Below are 13,242 nucleotides of genomic sequence, written 5' to 3' on the forward strand. Positions count from 1 at the left end.
AGAAAGCAGAGGCCAGTGTGGAGGAGGGGAATGTTTATTGCGGTGGGGGTAGGGACAGGGGAACATCACTGTCGCTCGTACATCTCCCGTAGGATCTTCATGCTTTCTGAGTAACGAAGCTGGTTCCGATGGGATGCCTCCTTCCACCTGCAGTTGGGGTGGGGGGAAGGCAGAGGGAGGACTCAGCAGCTGGAGCACAGGCCACAGGGAACAAGCAGTTGAGGGATGCTCACCTCTGGCGGATGCGTTTCCAGCGCTGCATGTTTCGGTAGATGAGTGTGGAGGGTGAGGGCTCAGGCTCAGAGGGCTGCATGGACAGAGAGGCCAGGCTGGGTGGCCACGCCCAAGCCCCACAACTCCTGCCCCATTGCCCCAGGCTGGCCTTGCACACCCACCTCATCATCAGGGGTACCCTGGGTCTCAGGCTGCAGTGGGGATGGAATTCGGGATCTACAGGCATCTCCGGGTGGTCCGGCAGCTGTGGGTGGAGGCAGCTTATACACATCACGACTCTTGCTGTTGGTGACCTCTGAACCCTGAGGATACAGGACCCCATACCAAGCCCAAGAGAGTCAGAGAAGAGGGCCAGGGGCACACATTTCACACCTCCTTCCTTTCCCAGTGACAAAAGACATGAGGGTCTCACCAGGGACCTGTACTTAGGAGTCATGTCTGTCTGCTTCAAGGATCCCTGTTTTCTCCTATCCAACCCAGGGATCCCCTCAATTACTCCTGCCCAGCACACAGACCTCCATCTATGGAGACTTCCATTCCCAGCCCAAGGGGTCCCCATCTGCTCCCCTAGGCCAGGTGGCTACAACTGTTTGCACTAAGGACTCCTGCCCAGTCCCCCAGCTCTTGGGAACCCCTGATCTTGGAGGTCACATCTATTTGCTCAGAGTAACCCTGCCCCCTCTCCCTCCCAGATCAGATAGCCACGTCTGTCTGCTCTGGGGCACTCCAACCATTCCCCTGGCCTAAGGGTTCCTATCTGTGTGCCTCACTGGATCCAGGAGTTACCTGAGAGACACAGAGACCTGTGCTTGTCTATCCCATTAGCTTGGGGGGAAGGTACCTTGTGACTGTCTACCCACTGCCCTCCCTGGCTGCTGGGGGAGGGGCCCCACCACCCATCCCACCTCCTCATCCTCAGGCAGTGGGGGCAGCGGTGAACTGGGTGAGCGTTCACGCTCACGCACTGTGGGGCTGTTGCGCATCCAGGCTCGGCAGATCGGGTACAGCGGTGTGTTCTCACTGAACTGAGCCAAGTCCACGCTCCGGTCAAACAGCTTGATCACGTACGAGTCTAGGGTGGTGAGAGTGGGAGGGGTATGAATATCGTCACGTAGACCCCCATCACTGCCTGCCCGCCAGGGCCACCGCCTACTCACTGGATCGCTGTGGCCCTCCCTCGGCCAGCCCCTCATCCATCTCCCTCCTCTTCTTCCTCCGCTGATGGGGGAATCGGGCAGATGGCCTGTGTGGGGAGGGAGAATTTCAGGACCGGGGTGGGGACTGAGGACCTCTCATCAGCTGGCTGGGGCCCCTGCCACCTTACCGTTTGCCGCTGGCCGTGATGGAGCAATCCCTGTGGGGAGAGACAGGGCGTCAGCAGGCTTACCCTTGAACAAATGCCTGCTCAAAATCCCCCAAAGGGCACCCTGGGGGTACTGTGATCAAGCTCATATAGACGCCACCAACTCCTCAGGCCTTATGTTCCCCCCACGCCGGGGCTCGAGGTGGCATCATCAGGGGACCTAAGCTTCTGCTGCCCCAGGGCCTTTGTACATGGACAGTGGTTAGGAGTGTGGTGGCGAAAGCATGGGGCAGGGTGGTCAAGGCTTGGATGAGGAAAGAAGTTATCTACCACAAACCCTCAAACACAGATCCCATCAATAAAACTTACTTGTTGTGGGTGTCTGAGGGGGTCTTCCCAGCTTCCTCATCCAGACGCTCCCTGGTAGCAGAGGAGAACTGTAGGCTCAGGGTTCCAAGGGCCCAGGGTGGGAAGGCACCCAGTGGCCTCATCCATTGGGCCCCTTCCTCCCTAAGCCAGCCTCTGGGGTCCCACCCAGGGCCCCCGAATCCCTATGACCCCATGCTGGGCCGGGTCCCAACCTGTCCATGTGACTCTTCTCCAGCAGACACTGCAGAACAGCATCCAGTTGGTTCCGGGCCTTGGCCATCTCCAACTCTGGGGAAGAGGGTACCGAGAAGGAGTCACTTCCCAGGCCCACGGCAGGTGGGCAGCCACTGGGCCAGGGAAGGGTATGTGTATCCAATCCTTTGGTCGGGCTCAGGCATGCTGGGAGGGTACAGTGGGCAGAGACTACTGAAATGATGAGTAAGAGCTCTGGCTTCCAGGGCTGACCCACATGCTCATGTGTGACCTAAGGTGAATCACCTTACCTCACTGAGCCTGTTTCTTCATCTTGAAAATGGGTCTCTGAATGATACCTACCTGCTAGGACTGTTTTGAGGTTTAAACAAACCTATGTTGTATATGAATCTCTTAGCAGGATGCAATAATAATGAGTAACACATATAGAGTGCTTATTACGTGCCAAGCACTGTTCCAAGCACATCATACATATTAACCCATTGAGTTTTCACAATAACTCTGGCAGGTAAATATGATGTTTATCCCCATTTTACAGATGATGAAACTGAAGCACAGAGATGTTAGGCTACTTGCCCAAAGTCACACAGCTAGGAAATCGCAAGGCTGAGGATTTGCACCCAGGTCATCTGGCTCCACAGCTGAAGTTATAAGGCACAGACTCAAACTCGGTGCAGAATCCAGCCGCCAGATGTGCTTTGTTTGGCTGAGGTAGTTGTGTTATTTTAAATCTGAGTTAAAGCTGAATAAGATGACTACATTTAATAACTGGGAAATTTCATCTCACATACCCATTTTTGGCTTTTTTTTTCCCCAGGAAATGAGATCTGGGCCCACCTTCCTGCATGCCACAGCCCCTGCCTGGCCCTGTCAGCCTGTGTGTTTGCCTCTCTTCATCACAGAACATAAATAGGTGATGATGTTATAAATATTCTCCTCTTACTCTGGTGGGGTGTTCGCTCTTCTCTTCCAACTAGTAGGAGCTCTGACCCAGCGTTCAGAGCCTGGAAGGACACTTGGGGACATGCTTTGCCAGCCCTGAGACTTCCTGAAGAGACCAGGAGACATGACTCAGAGGAGAGACAGGTGGGGATGCAGGGCTGGGGGCAGCTGAGATTCTAGCAAAGAGCCTTGGTTAGGAGCCAAGGTATGGATCATGCCCACCTCTCTTTCCCTAGTCCTTGCTTCTCTCCTGAACCTCAGATCTTGGGAGCCTATGGACTCCTGGACACTTTCCCCTTGACATCCCCCAGGCTCCTACCCCCTACTGGGTCCCACACTGGCCTCAGTGTCTCTCTAAACTTATCCATTTTCCTGGTCCCCCTTCTCAGGGGTATCCACACTGTCACCCCATCCCTCCCTGAGCCTCAACACGGTCACTTCTCTCCCTCCCCCGCCCACCCCACGGCCTGTCCACTTGGTCCCCTGAGTGTCTCTCCCCCCTCCCCCCTCCCTCGTTTGCCCACCCAGGTCCTTTCCCTCCCTCCCCCCTGGGCTCCCAGCCTCAGTCTCCCCTTCTAATGAACCCTCCACAAGGTGGCCAGGGGAATCTTCCTAAACCCAAACCTGACCCTGATCCTTCCCTGCTTAGAACCCTCCACGACTCTGCAGTGCCCCCCTGGGGCAGAGTCTGAGTGTTTCAGCCTGGTGTTCACAGGCCTCCATGACCATGCCTACTCCTTCCTCACCACCATCATTTTGTTGAGGTCAGGCCCCCTTTACTTTTCCACCCACAATTTTTGGGACATTTTTTGGCATCTGGGGGGCCGTCTTGTAAAACTCCCTCCTTGGTTCAAAACCCTCCCTTGGCTCCCCATTTCCCTCAGAGCAAAAGCCAAAGACCTGCCCCCCCCACCCCTTTACTCTCATCTCCTCACACTTTCTACATCACTTGCTCTGCTCCAGCCACACTGGCCTCCGTGCTGGCCCTTGAACACTCCAGACAAGGCTTTCACCTCTCCGCTGTTTCAAAGCTATTTCCTTTGTCAAATTTGCTGTTCCCTCACTTATCCTCATCGCTCTCTCCCTCACCTTGCCTCACTCCTGATCTCCCTACCTTCTCCTGTTTCGTTTTATTACCACTTGTAGCATTTAACATCTCACGTCATTTTACTATTATTTTGTTGTCTGGATTCCATGCCTCTCCCACAATCCTTAACGTGCCAGTCCTGGGTTCCCATCAAGCTTGGCCCCAACCCGAAATGACTTCCTCTCTCTCAGATTCAGTTTCCTCATCTAACACATTTCCCACTTCTAGTATTACTGCGATACAGTGACTACGAGGATTAAAAGCTTTCCTGTACTTCAGGTGTTCAGCAAACGCTGGACTCATGACCACTGCGATAAATGGGGAAACGGAGAAAAGAGTCCTTCTTTGAGTCACACGGCTCGGGATCCCCATGTCTTACTGCACCACACCACTACCTGAGCCACAACCATTCAATCTCAAAGCTATACTGAACACAGACCGGGAGGGTATCAAGGTGGCAGGAATCGCTCGATGCCTGACAGCGATAGTCAGATGGGCTGCGGGGAGAAGTCGCGTAGTCCGCCTTATCGCGATAATGCTGTCTATAGGGACTCCCACACCCTGATCAGTCCGGTGCTCCCCTACAGGCCCCCGACCTCGGGGTCCTCACCTGATTTCTCCACTTTCACCTTCACCGGGAACATGGTTGGGGTCTGGGGTCTGGCTAGCTGGGTCAGAGAAGCCCCAAAGAGCCTAGGGTCACAAGTCAAGGCCGGAGGCAGACGGGGAGAAGTCAAAGGTAAGCTTCGTGTGTGGGCAGTCCTCCGCCCTGAGCAGTGTCCGGCCGCGACGGCCGCGGAGGCCGCCACCTCCACCAGTTCCCCTTCTGTGGGCGGGCCCTTCGGCAGTCCCTTGTTTCCATTAGTCAATTCAACCGTCAATCTCGTACCCCGGCCAATTCACAGCTGCCGCTGTCGGTTCCCAGCTCTAAGTCCCACCTTTCTGGGTCCAGGTTTCCGGAAACAAACCAAAGATACCCCAGAGCGCTTCCTGGGAGGTGTAGTTCTAGCTCCCGAGACTCAGCCGAAGTAAGGGAGCGTGCGCCGCGCGAGGCACGGTGGGAGACCAAGGATCAGAGCTTCGCAGGGCTGCTTGGCACTTATAGTATTAGAAGCTTTGAGTAACACCAGTTTCGCTATTGAACAGGAGTTATTTAACCGTGGGAGTCTCTCTTGGTCCCTAAGAGGAAAACAGTTCTGGGGGTAGGCTGGGTTCCCTCTTAACTAAGAACTCACTAGGTGCCAGCTACCTGTTAAACTCTTTTCAGGTGCAGCCTCATTCACTTAGGAAATATTAAGTACCTGAGCCAGGTACTCTCCTAGGTACTGGGGACACCGCAGTGAACAAAATGGACAAAAATCCTTGCCCTAATGAGCTTATATTTTAGAGGATGGAAGACGAACAATAAACAAGTAGAACATTTTAAATGAAATGTAAGAGGAGAAAGGATATAGCCTGAAAGAGACATAGGGAGTGTAGTGGCCCGAGCGCGGGTTGGAAAAGAATTTCCAGACACAAGGCAGAAAGTAAGGAAGATAGAGTTTATTAAAGAGAAGGGTCGCTGCAAGAACAGCAGGCTAACTTCCTGGTAGCCAGGGAAAGTCAACCCCCTTTGTGGACTAGCAGCCAACTTTTATAGCCTCAAGACAAAGAAAAATCCTGCGGGCAGGATGGCATTAGGTGATTGGTCAGGAAGCTACAAGGTTACTACATGGTGAATATTTTACCTAATATGGAGTGGGGGGGGGGGTGTCCGGTTTAGATTAGGAGAGCCCATGGCAACAGTTGCTATGGAGGCTCGGTTAATTGCAGAGTTTTTGTCCTGTGTCCTTGATGTAGGGCTCCACAGGGGGTGTCAAGGTGGGGATTGAAATTTTAAATAGGAGGGTCAAGGAAACCTCTGATAAATCTCTTGAATACATGGCTATTGCTGCAGACGATCTCCTTCAGAAAATGAGGAACTTCCACTTACCACATGTGCCTTGGCATAGATAAGTTCTAGGGGGTAGCATTGTGATCCACACTTCTGATAAGAATAATGAGGGCAAGTGGGGAAGTAATGTTTTCAAATTCACATACTACCTGTACAGGATAACAGTCCCTAGTAATGGAAGTATTATTCCTTTCTTGGCTCCAGATCTGTACAATAGGGTTCCCAAGCAAGAAATTTCCTATTTTTGATGGGTTATGAGTAGTATACAGTGAACTAATGCACATCATGTATGAAGCACTAAGCCTAGCACAAAGTAAGCAATCAATAAATGTTTCAGAATATTAATCATTTTATGCTTCAACCTCCAAAAGATCCCAGGAAATCAATATTGAGAATTAGGGTCCTTTATTAGGGGATGTCAGCAGAGAACACAGGAGATAGGAACAAATCTTAGGGGCTTGAGAGTGGGCTTGGAGTAGAGGAGCCCATCCTGGTCCTCAGGCCTGTGCAGAAGTTGTCAGGGGGTACCCAGGGGTATGGTGAAGGAGAGGTAGTCCCCAAGGGCGCCCCAACGTGGCCGGTAGATCTGGAAGATAGTGATCCAAGTTGTGAGTACAATCACCCAGAAGAGGAAGCCCACAGCTGAGCGCCAGACATCTGTAAGAGGGAACAGGAGGGGAAAGGTTGGCCTCCACCTGCTCTCTGGTCTCCCCGAGACCGGCTCTCTCTTCTCTTCCACAGAGTCCCAGAATTCTGGAACCTCCATAGTCCCTTCCCAGAGGCTCCCAGAGTCCCCCTCCCCACACCCGATGGCCTCCCTTCAGCTGTGCCCTGAACTCACAGCCTTTGATTTGGCTCTGTTCCGTGTATGCCGGGACAAGGAAGGCCTCTCGGAAGAACCAGAAGATGTTGACCAACCAGAGAAAAGGCAGGAAAGCAAACCCACCTAAAGAGAAGAAAATAACCTGGGACTTAAGGCAATGAGGATCCTCCCAACACCCACGTAGATGACCAACTTGGAAGGTCCTCTCCCATACCCAAATTCAAATGGAGATCTCTGCTATCAGGGATTCAAGAATCCTGACTCCTCCCCGGGATCCGGGAATCTGACTCCAACCATCTTTTTGGCAGGACCAGGAGCCCAGGCCTCCGATTCCCCTCCTCTCTTGGGACCCAGAAATTGAGGCCCCAGTCTCCTCCTTCCTCAGGGCCCAGGCCCTTCCTCTCTTGGGACCCAGGAGTCGGCGTCCCCAGCCACTTCATCCTTTAGACCCCAAAATCCAGGCCCCCAGACCCTCTTCCCCTAGGCGCTCTAGTCCCGTCCCCTCTCTTCTCCGGGGACCCTAAGATATCAGCCCTTACCCAGGTAGTACTTCCGGCACAGGTTCAACTTCTCCTCGTTGGACACCCGCTCCAAGTTCATAGTTGCGTTGGGGCCGGGTCTTCCGAGGGTCTTCAGGCCAAGACCCAAGCCCTGACCCTAAGTGACAGATGCAAGGATCACAAACAACCACGCCCCTATTACGACAAAAGAGAAATTGAAGGGTGGGTTTTCTGAAAGAAGGGTACCCCCGACCCCACCAGCAAGCCGACTGGGTTGAAACGCTCTTTATGTTTATTGGGGTACGGAGACGACCCGTAACTCACCAGCGAAGTCTTACTTCCCCCGGTTTGGACCCCTTTGCCACTTTCAACTACGGACTTTTGCGCGAGATGCCGCAAGCGTCTCTGGACCTTGTAGTCTTTTTGGTCAGGTACCGCTGCACGCATGCGCTTTCAGGCAACTCCAGTGGGTGAGTCCATGGGGAGGGTGCGAGCCTCCATCACGCAAGCGCACTAGGGAGTTTCTGAGTGTCCGGAGGCCGCGAAGAACTACATTTCCCAATGCCCTTAAGCAACGGAAGTGACGCAATAACAGACATAGTTGGAGGGTTCGGGTAAAAATGGCCGAATATTTAGCTTCGATATTTGGGACTGAGAAGGACAAGTGAGAACGGGCGCAGGGAGTGGCCCCTCGGGAGCCCGAGGACGAGGCACTTGGTCCCCTGGTGGCTGGGCGGCGTGGGACGGTGTTTCTGGGGTGTCCGGCTCCCCGGCCCTCGGTTCACCTCTGTCTCTGCACCTCTTCCAGGGTTAACTGCTCTTTTTACTTTAAGATCGGGGCCTGCCGGCACGGGGACCGGTGCTCCCGGCTTCACAACAAACCGACTTTCAGCCAGGTGAGACCCGGCACGGAGCCTGGGGGGTTAAGCTCCTGTCCTTTCCCTTCTGTTGTCCATCATCACGAGGTCCCGCCTTTTTCGGATTTCTAGGGCCCACCCTACCGCCCAGCTTTTTTCTTGTCGGACCTCTGCAGGTTCCTCTCCCAACCTTCAGGCCCTTCTCCCAGGAACTTGGCCACGCCCCCGTACGTAAAGACCACACCCCTGGGCTGTCCCTCACTGCTAGGTACCCGCTCTTCTGGTTTTCTGAGGGACAAGCGTTGCTGATGCACTCAAGATGCTTATGCTTTTTGTCTGGTGCAAGGTCTCACCCCCAACCTTCATACCCAATCCCTTTGCATATAGCCCCGCCGTCTGATCTCAGGCCCCGCCCCCTTTAAATTCTGTTCAGACCATAGTGCTGCTCAACCTGTACCGGAATCCACAGAACACCGCCCAAACCGCAGACGGATCGCACTGTGAGTGAGGGACCTGTCTTGGGGGCAGGGCGGACAGCTCCCAGCAGTCCACGCCCTGATTCCACCCTGCCCTCCTCCACCAGGTCACGTGAGCGACGTGGAGGTGCAAGAACACTATGATAACTTCTTCGAGGTGAGGGTTGGCAGGGGTGGGTTCAGTTTCCTGTGGGCCAGCAGCTCAGCTGAGTTCCTCTTGGTCTTCCACAGGAAGTGTTCACGGAACTGCAGGAGAAGTACGGGGAGATTGAAGAGATGAATGTGTGCGACAACCTGGGGGATCACCTCGTGGGCAATGTTTATGTCAAGGTGCCTGCTGTCTCCCCATTTGAGCCTAGAGGTGGAGGCATTTCAATGCCTAACGGCCACCGCTGAAGCCTCACAGCTTGAGGTCCATCACTAAATCCACTCCAGACCCTGAGCTGCTAGCTAATCCCCTGATTTCTGAGTTTGATTGCTGACCCTGACCGACTTTCCCTTAGTTTCGGCGCGAGGAGGATGCAGAGCGGGCAGTGGCTGAACTCAACAACCGCTGGTTCAACGGGCAGGCTGTGCATGCCGAGCTGTCTCCCGTCACTGACTTCCGGGAGTCGTGCTGTCGGCAGTATGAGATGGGGTATGGTAGTGCAGGGGTAGGATGGGCACCTGGAGTCCCAGATTTATGTGTATGAGTTGAGGGGGCTGTCAGTGACAATGGCCTCATCCGTCCATCCATGCTTTACCCAGGGAATGTACCCGGGGTGGTTTCTGCAACTTCATGCACCTGCGACCTATCTCCCGCAACCTCCGGCGGCAGCTCTATGGGCGGGGACCCAGGCGCAGGTACCTCAGGACCAGCCTGCCAAGACTTCTCGTATCCCAAGGCCCCTGTATCCTGAGATGAATCTGATCCTGTGCCCCAATAAGTGTCTCAAGCCTTTTGTGCCCCAAGACTAGCCCTGAGCCCCATCTGAAGACCAGCACCTAAGTCCCAACCCCCAAACCAGCCTGAACCCCAAACCCAAGTCCATCCTGGATCTCCAATCCTGAGGTCAGCCCCTGTGCACCTAGCCTGAGGCCACCCCCAGGAACTCTACTTACTTCATCAACTGCCATGCCTTATCCCAGAGCAGAGAGGCAGAACTGGGGTATCTGCACACCATTCCCTTGGCTTTAACCCTCCTCTCTCCTGTCCCCAGGTCACCTCCAAGGCCCCATACTGGCCACCGTCCCCGAGAAAGAAATCGACGACGGTCCCCAGACCACCGGCATGGCCGTTTCTGAGATGCTGACCTCCTTGCCCTCCACCCCTGGCAGGCACATATGTTCCTGGCCAGGACCCCTCCTCAAAGCTCCCTTAACTCCCTAGTGCCATCTTTTCCAGGCTCCGGGTCTCCATGATGTAATGCCTTCAACACAGGGAACTTCTATCGCCCCGCCCCTAATAAAGTTCTATATTGAGGGTTTAGAGCTTCGTTGTTAGCTTGAGCCTGGCTGTGGGCTGGTTTCCTTCCACCCCCACATCTGCTGATGAAAAGGGGAAGTAGGGCTGGGCTCTGGCCACAACCTCAGCCAAGGAACTTCCAACAACAGGTGGGAAAGCAGCATGCCCAGGGTCCTAGAAACCCCCAAGTGGGACTGGTTGGGTGGGGCTGCCTTTGTGCTGAAACTTCAGCACCGTCCATCAGAGGATTCTCAAGGGGGAGATGCTTGCTTGTGGCAGGTTGGAGGATTCCCAGTCTGGAGGAGATTGGGGTTAGGAGCTAAGGTAAGATTGCTGGGAGTTGGGTGGGAGTCTCCAGTGGGTGATGGCTGGGTCCTCCATGCCCACTGCCCTGAGATGGGAATAGGTAGTACCTGATACTTAAGCTTATTCTGTGCCAGGTGCCAGGTGTTCTAAATGCTTTACTTCCAGTAATGGTTTTACTTCTCCACAATAACCTTCTAAGACAGGTACTGTTATTATCCCATTTTACAGATGGGAAAAGAGAGGGCAAGAAGATGGCGGAGATGGGATACAAATCCACGCAGTCCGGCTCCAGAGTCCTCGCTGTAGCCATCTTGAGGCCTTGTGGCCTCTCTGATAACGGGCCAGGAGCTGGTCTGGGGGCTGGAGAGTAGATTCCTGGCTTCCAAAGGGGACTGGGGATCCTATGCCACCACATCCACTGCTTCCTTCTTCTGCCCCGGTTTCCTGGCAAGTGCGGCAGAGGCGCTGTGGCAGGAAGTCCTGTGGTCATGGCCCCCCAGAAGGCAGGCTCCGCCAGGATGGGGCCCCTATGCCTCCCCCTGACTACCGTGGCCTCTCAGCACTGCAGCCGCCTCGAGTACTGGAACCCTGACGACCTGTGCTGTGGCAGCTGCCTGCAGCGCTTCGGGCCACCCCCTGCTCGGGTAAGTAGCGGGGACTGGGCGTTTGCATATGTTCAGGCGGAGTTAAGGGGTGATAGGGAAGGGGAAAGGGGCGAGGTCTGTGGCGTATGGCCCGTGAGTCTTGCTTCGGGGTGGGGGCGGTGGGCCGTACGTAGACAAAGTGGGGATGGGGGGCTGAGCCTGCGAAGAAAAGGACAGTGTGAGTTAAAGAGGGTCATGGTTAAGGGGTGTGGCCGGTTAGACAGGCGGGAACCGGGAGGCGAGGAAGAGGTGGGCGGGGGAATGAAAGGGGCGGGGCCTGTGTAGAGAAGGTTGAGAAACTGGCAGGGCTAGTGGTGGGGGGGGCGGTGAGAGGGGAATAGAGATGGGCACGTCCGCTGATAGGTTGGGTGAGTACAGTGCAAGGGGCGGGGACTGCTGGGATAGGACAAAGGGGAAAGCACGTAGCTAGCGCAGAGGAGCAGGTTTGGCGGTTGCACATGAGACGCTGTGTCCCACCAGACTGAATTTTCGGAAAACTGCGGGCCCGACGATGCGGGCAATCACGTAACGCATCCCTTCAAAGAGTGTCCTCCTGGGCAACCCCAACAGCGAGGAGCTATGTAGCCCTTGTGGTGGCGGAGCAACGGCCCCCACTTCCTTGGGGAGCCGCGGCGGAACCCGGAGGCGCGGCACACAGGTGCTGGTTGGGCTCCAGAGGGCCTGGGCAAGGTGCAGCCTGCCGGCGTGGGGCGGGGGCTGGGGGCGTGGCTTGGGGTCGGATGGGCGGGGTCTGTATCAAGGAAAGGGAGGGTGTAACCTAACTGAAGAGGATAGGGATGGGGGCACAGTATTAATAGTATCAGGGGTTAAAGGAGTCGGAGTGGGGGGGTGGGAGGGCTGGATCAGGCGGAGATGTGGCCCCATTGAGGGATTTAAGGATGGGAAGTTTGTGCTGAGGAGGCAGGAGTAGGGTATGCTTCCCACTTTATTTCCAGAAGCCGGTCCCTAACAAGGAGCCCTGCCCCCTGACAGTGGAAAGCTGAGCGTCCTTAGTTCCCAGGAGCCCAGCTCACCGGCGATTCCCAGTCTCCTGTGGACATCTGAGCACAAAGTCCCCCAGCAGGCCTGGCCGAGTTGGAGTTTTGACCTGTCCCTGGTGCTGGTTCTGCTGCGACCTCAGCAGTAATCCTCCTGCTCGCCCTGCAAAGGCACCGCCGTCGCCTCCACCAGGGGAAAGCGGTCCAACACCCCTATCCTGGCTTGGTTTGCAACGACCTCAACACCCACACCCTATTCTCCTCGCACTCGTCCCCTCCAGGCTCCCTGGAGGCTTCAGAGGCAGGGGACTCAGGGAAGGAGGTCCCTCTGCCTCCACTCCTAGGCAGGGGTTAGTTGAGGATACGCGAAGGAGAGGGGGAGGTGGGCTGGAAGCTTGCGCTTCCTCCCCTTCACCCCTCCCTTTGTCTCCTAGAGCTGCCAAGTCTGGAATCACAGCCACTGTCTCGCCTCCTGGATGAGCTGGAAGTGCTGGAGGAGCTGATCGTGCTGCTGGATGCTGAGCCTGGGCCAGGTTGGGGGAGAGCCTGTGGCAGCACTCAACACCTGGCTGCAAAATATGGACTGCCTGCTGCCTGGTCCACTTCCGCCTACTCCCTGCGGCCCAGTCGCTGGCCTCGGCGGGCCCTGATGGAGATGGTGGTGGCAAGGGAGCCCTCTGCCTCTCTGGGCCAGCTTGGCGCACACCTGCCCAGAGAGGGCGGGCAGATGCACTGCGGGTGCTGTCCAAGCTTGGCTGAGCTGGGGCCTGCCCGGCCTAGTACCCGATAAAAATAAAGTTTCCATTGCAGTAAGTGCCTGCTGTCCCTGGGCCTCATCATGGGTCCTCTTAAAATAGTCTTAATTGGGCCAAAACCCAACAGACATCCTCTCACTCCCCTCCCCATTCAGGGAATGGGCCAATCCCACCACACATACAAGACCAGATGTGGGTTACCTCTGGGCAAACAGGGTCCCCTCTGAGAAATGGCCCTGCTACCCTTGGGAGGGTTCATCTATAGGGACCCATCTGAGTTCTAACTTGGAATAGGTGTTACATTTATGCTCTGAGCCTTAAGAGACCCCCACAGTTTACTTCTAATTCTGAATGATGC

General features: G+C 55.3%; 4 protein-coding genes across 9 annotated transcripts; 2 read left to right on the top strand and 2 right to left on the bottom strand.

The window, feature by feature from the left end:
- Nucleotides 1-18: 18 nt before the first annotated feature.
- On the bottom strand, nt 19-4,970 carry LIN37 (lin-37 DREAM MuvB core complex component). 2 transcript variants are annotated; one of them, XM_059046228.2, is made up of 9 exons: nt 4,759-4,970; nt 2,119-2,194; nt 1,907-1,957; nt 1,559-1,588; nt 1,392-1,477; nt 1,140-1,306; nt 396-536; nt 234-307; nt 19-147 (listed from the first exon to the last, which is right to left on the bottom strand). In XM_059046228.2, the coding sequence occupies exons 1-9, from the start codon at nt 4,790-4,792 to the stop codon at nt 66-68; spliced, it is 741 nt and encodes a 246-aa protein (XP_058902211.1). In that variant the 5' UTR covers nt 4,793-4,970; the 3' UTR covers nt 19-65. The 2 variants fall into 2 exon arrangements, with proteins under 2 accessions (XP_058902211.1, XP_058902212.1); XM_059046229.2 differs by lacking the exons at nt 1,559-1,588; nt 1,907-1,957.
- Nucleotides 4,971-6,469: 1,499 nt separating this feature from the next.
- PSENEN (presenilin enhancer, gamma-secretase subunit) lies at nt 6,470-7,818 on the bottom strand. 2 transcript variants are annotated; one of them, XM_059046240.2, is made up of 4 exons: nt 7,729-7,818; nt 7,444-7,561; nt 6,923-7,027; nt 6,470-6,738 (listed from the first exon to the last, which is right to left on the bottom strand). In XM_059046240.2, the coding sequence occupies exons 2-4, from the start codon at nt 7,502-7,504 to the stop codon at nt 6,599-6,601; spliced, it is 306 nt and encodes a 101-aa protein (XP_058902223.1). In that variant the 5' UTR covers nt 7,505-7,561; nt 7,729-7,818; the 3' UTR covers nt 6,470-6,598. The 2 variants fall into 2 exon arrangements, with proteins under 2 accessions (XP_058902223.1, XP_058902224.1); XM_059046241.2 differs by having other exon boundaries at nt 7,444-7,599.
- Nucleotides 7,819-7,981: 163 nt separating this feature from the next.
- Nucleotides 7,982-10,205, top strand: U2AF1L4 (U2 small nuclear RNA auxiliary factor 1 like 4). 4 transcript variants are annotated; one of them, XM_059046230.2, is made up of 9 exons: nt 7,982-8,068; nt 8,213-8,300; nt 8,438-8,488; nt 8,695-8,761; nt 8,845-8,894; nt 8,969-9,067; nt 9,241-9,374; nt 9,485-9,580; nt 9,937-10,205. In XM_059046230.2, exons 1-9 carry the CDS (start codon nt 8,025-8,027, stop codon nt 10,019-10,021), a joined length of 714 nt encoding a protein of 237 aa, XP_058902213.1. In that variant the 5' UTR covers nt 7,982-8,024; the 3' UTR covers nt 10,022-10,205. The 4 variants fall into 4 exon arrangements, with proteins under 4 accessions (XP_058902213.1, XP_058902215.1, XP_058902214.1 ...); XM_059046232.2 differs by lacking the exon at nt 9,485-9,580; XM_059046231.2 differs by lacking the exon at nt 8,438-8,488.
- A 661-nt stretch (nt 10,206-10,866) lies between these two features.
- On the top strand, nt 10,867-12,909 carry IGFLR1 (IGF like family receptor 1). The gene is given in 8 exon segments (XM_067019221.1): nt 10,867-11,131; nt 11,612-11,688; nt 11,690-11,789; nt 12,091-12,121; nt 12,124-12,261; nt 12,264-12,479; nt 12,564-12,833; nt 12,836-12,909. Coding segments are annotated over 8 exon segments (1,062 nt in total). The 5' UTR covers nt 10,867-10,975.
- The last annotated feature ends 333 nt before the right edge of the window (nt 12,910-13,242 follow it).

Source organism: Kogia breviceps, chromosome 18 (assembly GCF_026419965.1).
Source record: "Kogia breviceps isolate mKogBre1 chromosome 18, mKogBre1 haplotype 1, whole genome shotgun sequence".
NCBI classification, from domain to species: Eukaryota; Metazoa; Chordata; class Mammalia; order Artiodactyla; family Physeteridae; genus Kogia; species Kogia breviceps.

What these genes read in the sequence shown, in the direction of transcription:
- U2AF1L4 (XM_059046230.2), top strand. Translation starts at nt 8,025, where the DNA reads ATGGCCGAATATTTAGCTTCGATATTTGGGACTGAGAAGGACAA. An exon ending in TGGGCAATGTTTATGTCAAG is followed by an intron (nt 9,068 to 9,240) that starts GTGCCTGCTGTC and finishes ACTTTCCCTTAG; the next exon opens with TTTCGGCGCGAGGAGGATGC. An exon ending in TGTCGGCAGTATGAGATGGG is followed by an intron (nt 9,375 to 9,484) that starts GTATGGTAGTGC and finishes TGCTTTACCCAG; the next exon opens with GGAATGTACCCGGGGTGGTT.
- LIN37 (XM_059046228.2), bottom strand. Translation starts at nt 4,792, where the DNA reads ATGTTCCCGGTGAAGGTGAAAGTGGAGAAATCAG. An exon ending in CCCTCAGACACCCACAACAA is followed by an intron (nt 1,589 to 1,906) that starts GTAAGTTTTATT and finishes CTCTCCCCACAG; the next exon opens with GGATTGCTCCATCACGGCCA. An exon ending in TGGAAACGCATCCGCCAGAG is followed by an intron (nt 148 to 233) that starts GTGAGCATCCCT and finishes CCCCAACTGCAG; the next exon opens with GTGGAAGGAGGCATCCCATC.
- PSENEN (XM_059046240.2), bottom strand. Translation starts at nt 7,504, where the DNA reads ATGAACTTGGAGCGGGTGTCCAACGAGGAGAAGTTGAACCTGTGCCGG. An exon ending in GTGCCGGAAGTACTACCTGG is followed by an intron (nt 7,028 to 7,443) that starts GTAAGGGCTGAT and finishes TCTTCTCTTTAG; the next exon opens with GTGGGTTTGCTTTCCTGCCT. An exon ending in ACAGAGCCAAATCAAAGGCT is followed by an intron (nt 6,739 to 6,922) that starts GTGAGTTCAGGG and finishes TCCCTCTTACAG; the next exon opens with ATGTCTGGCGCTCAGCTGTG.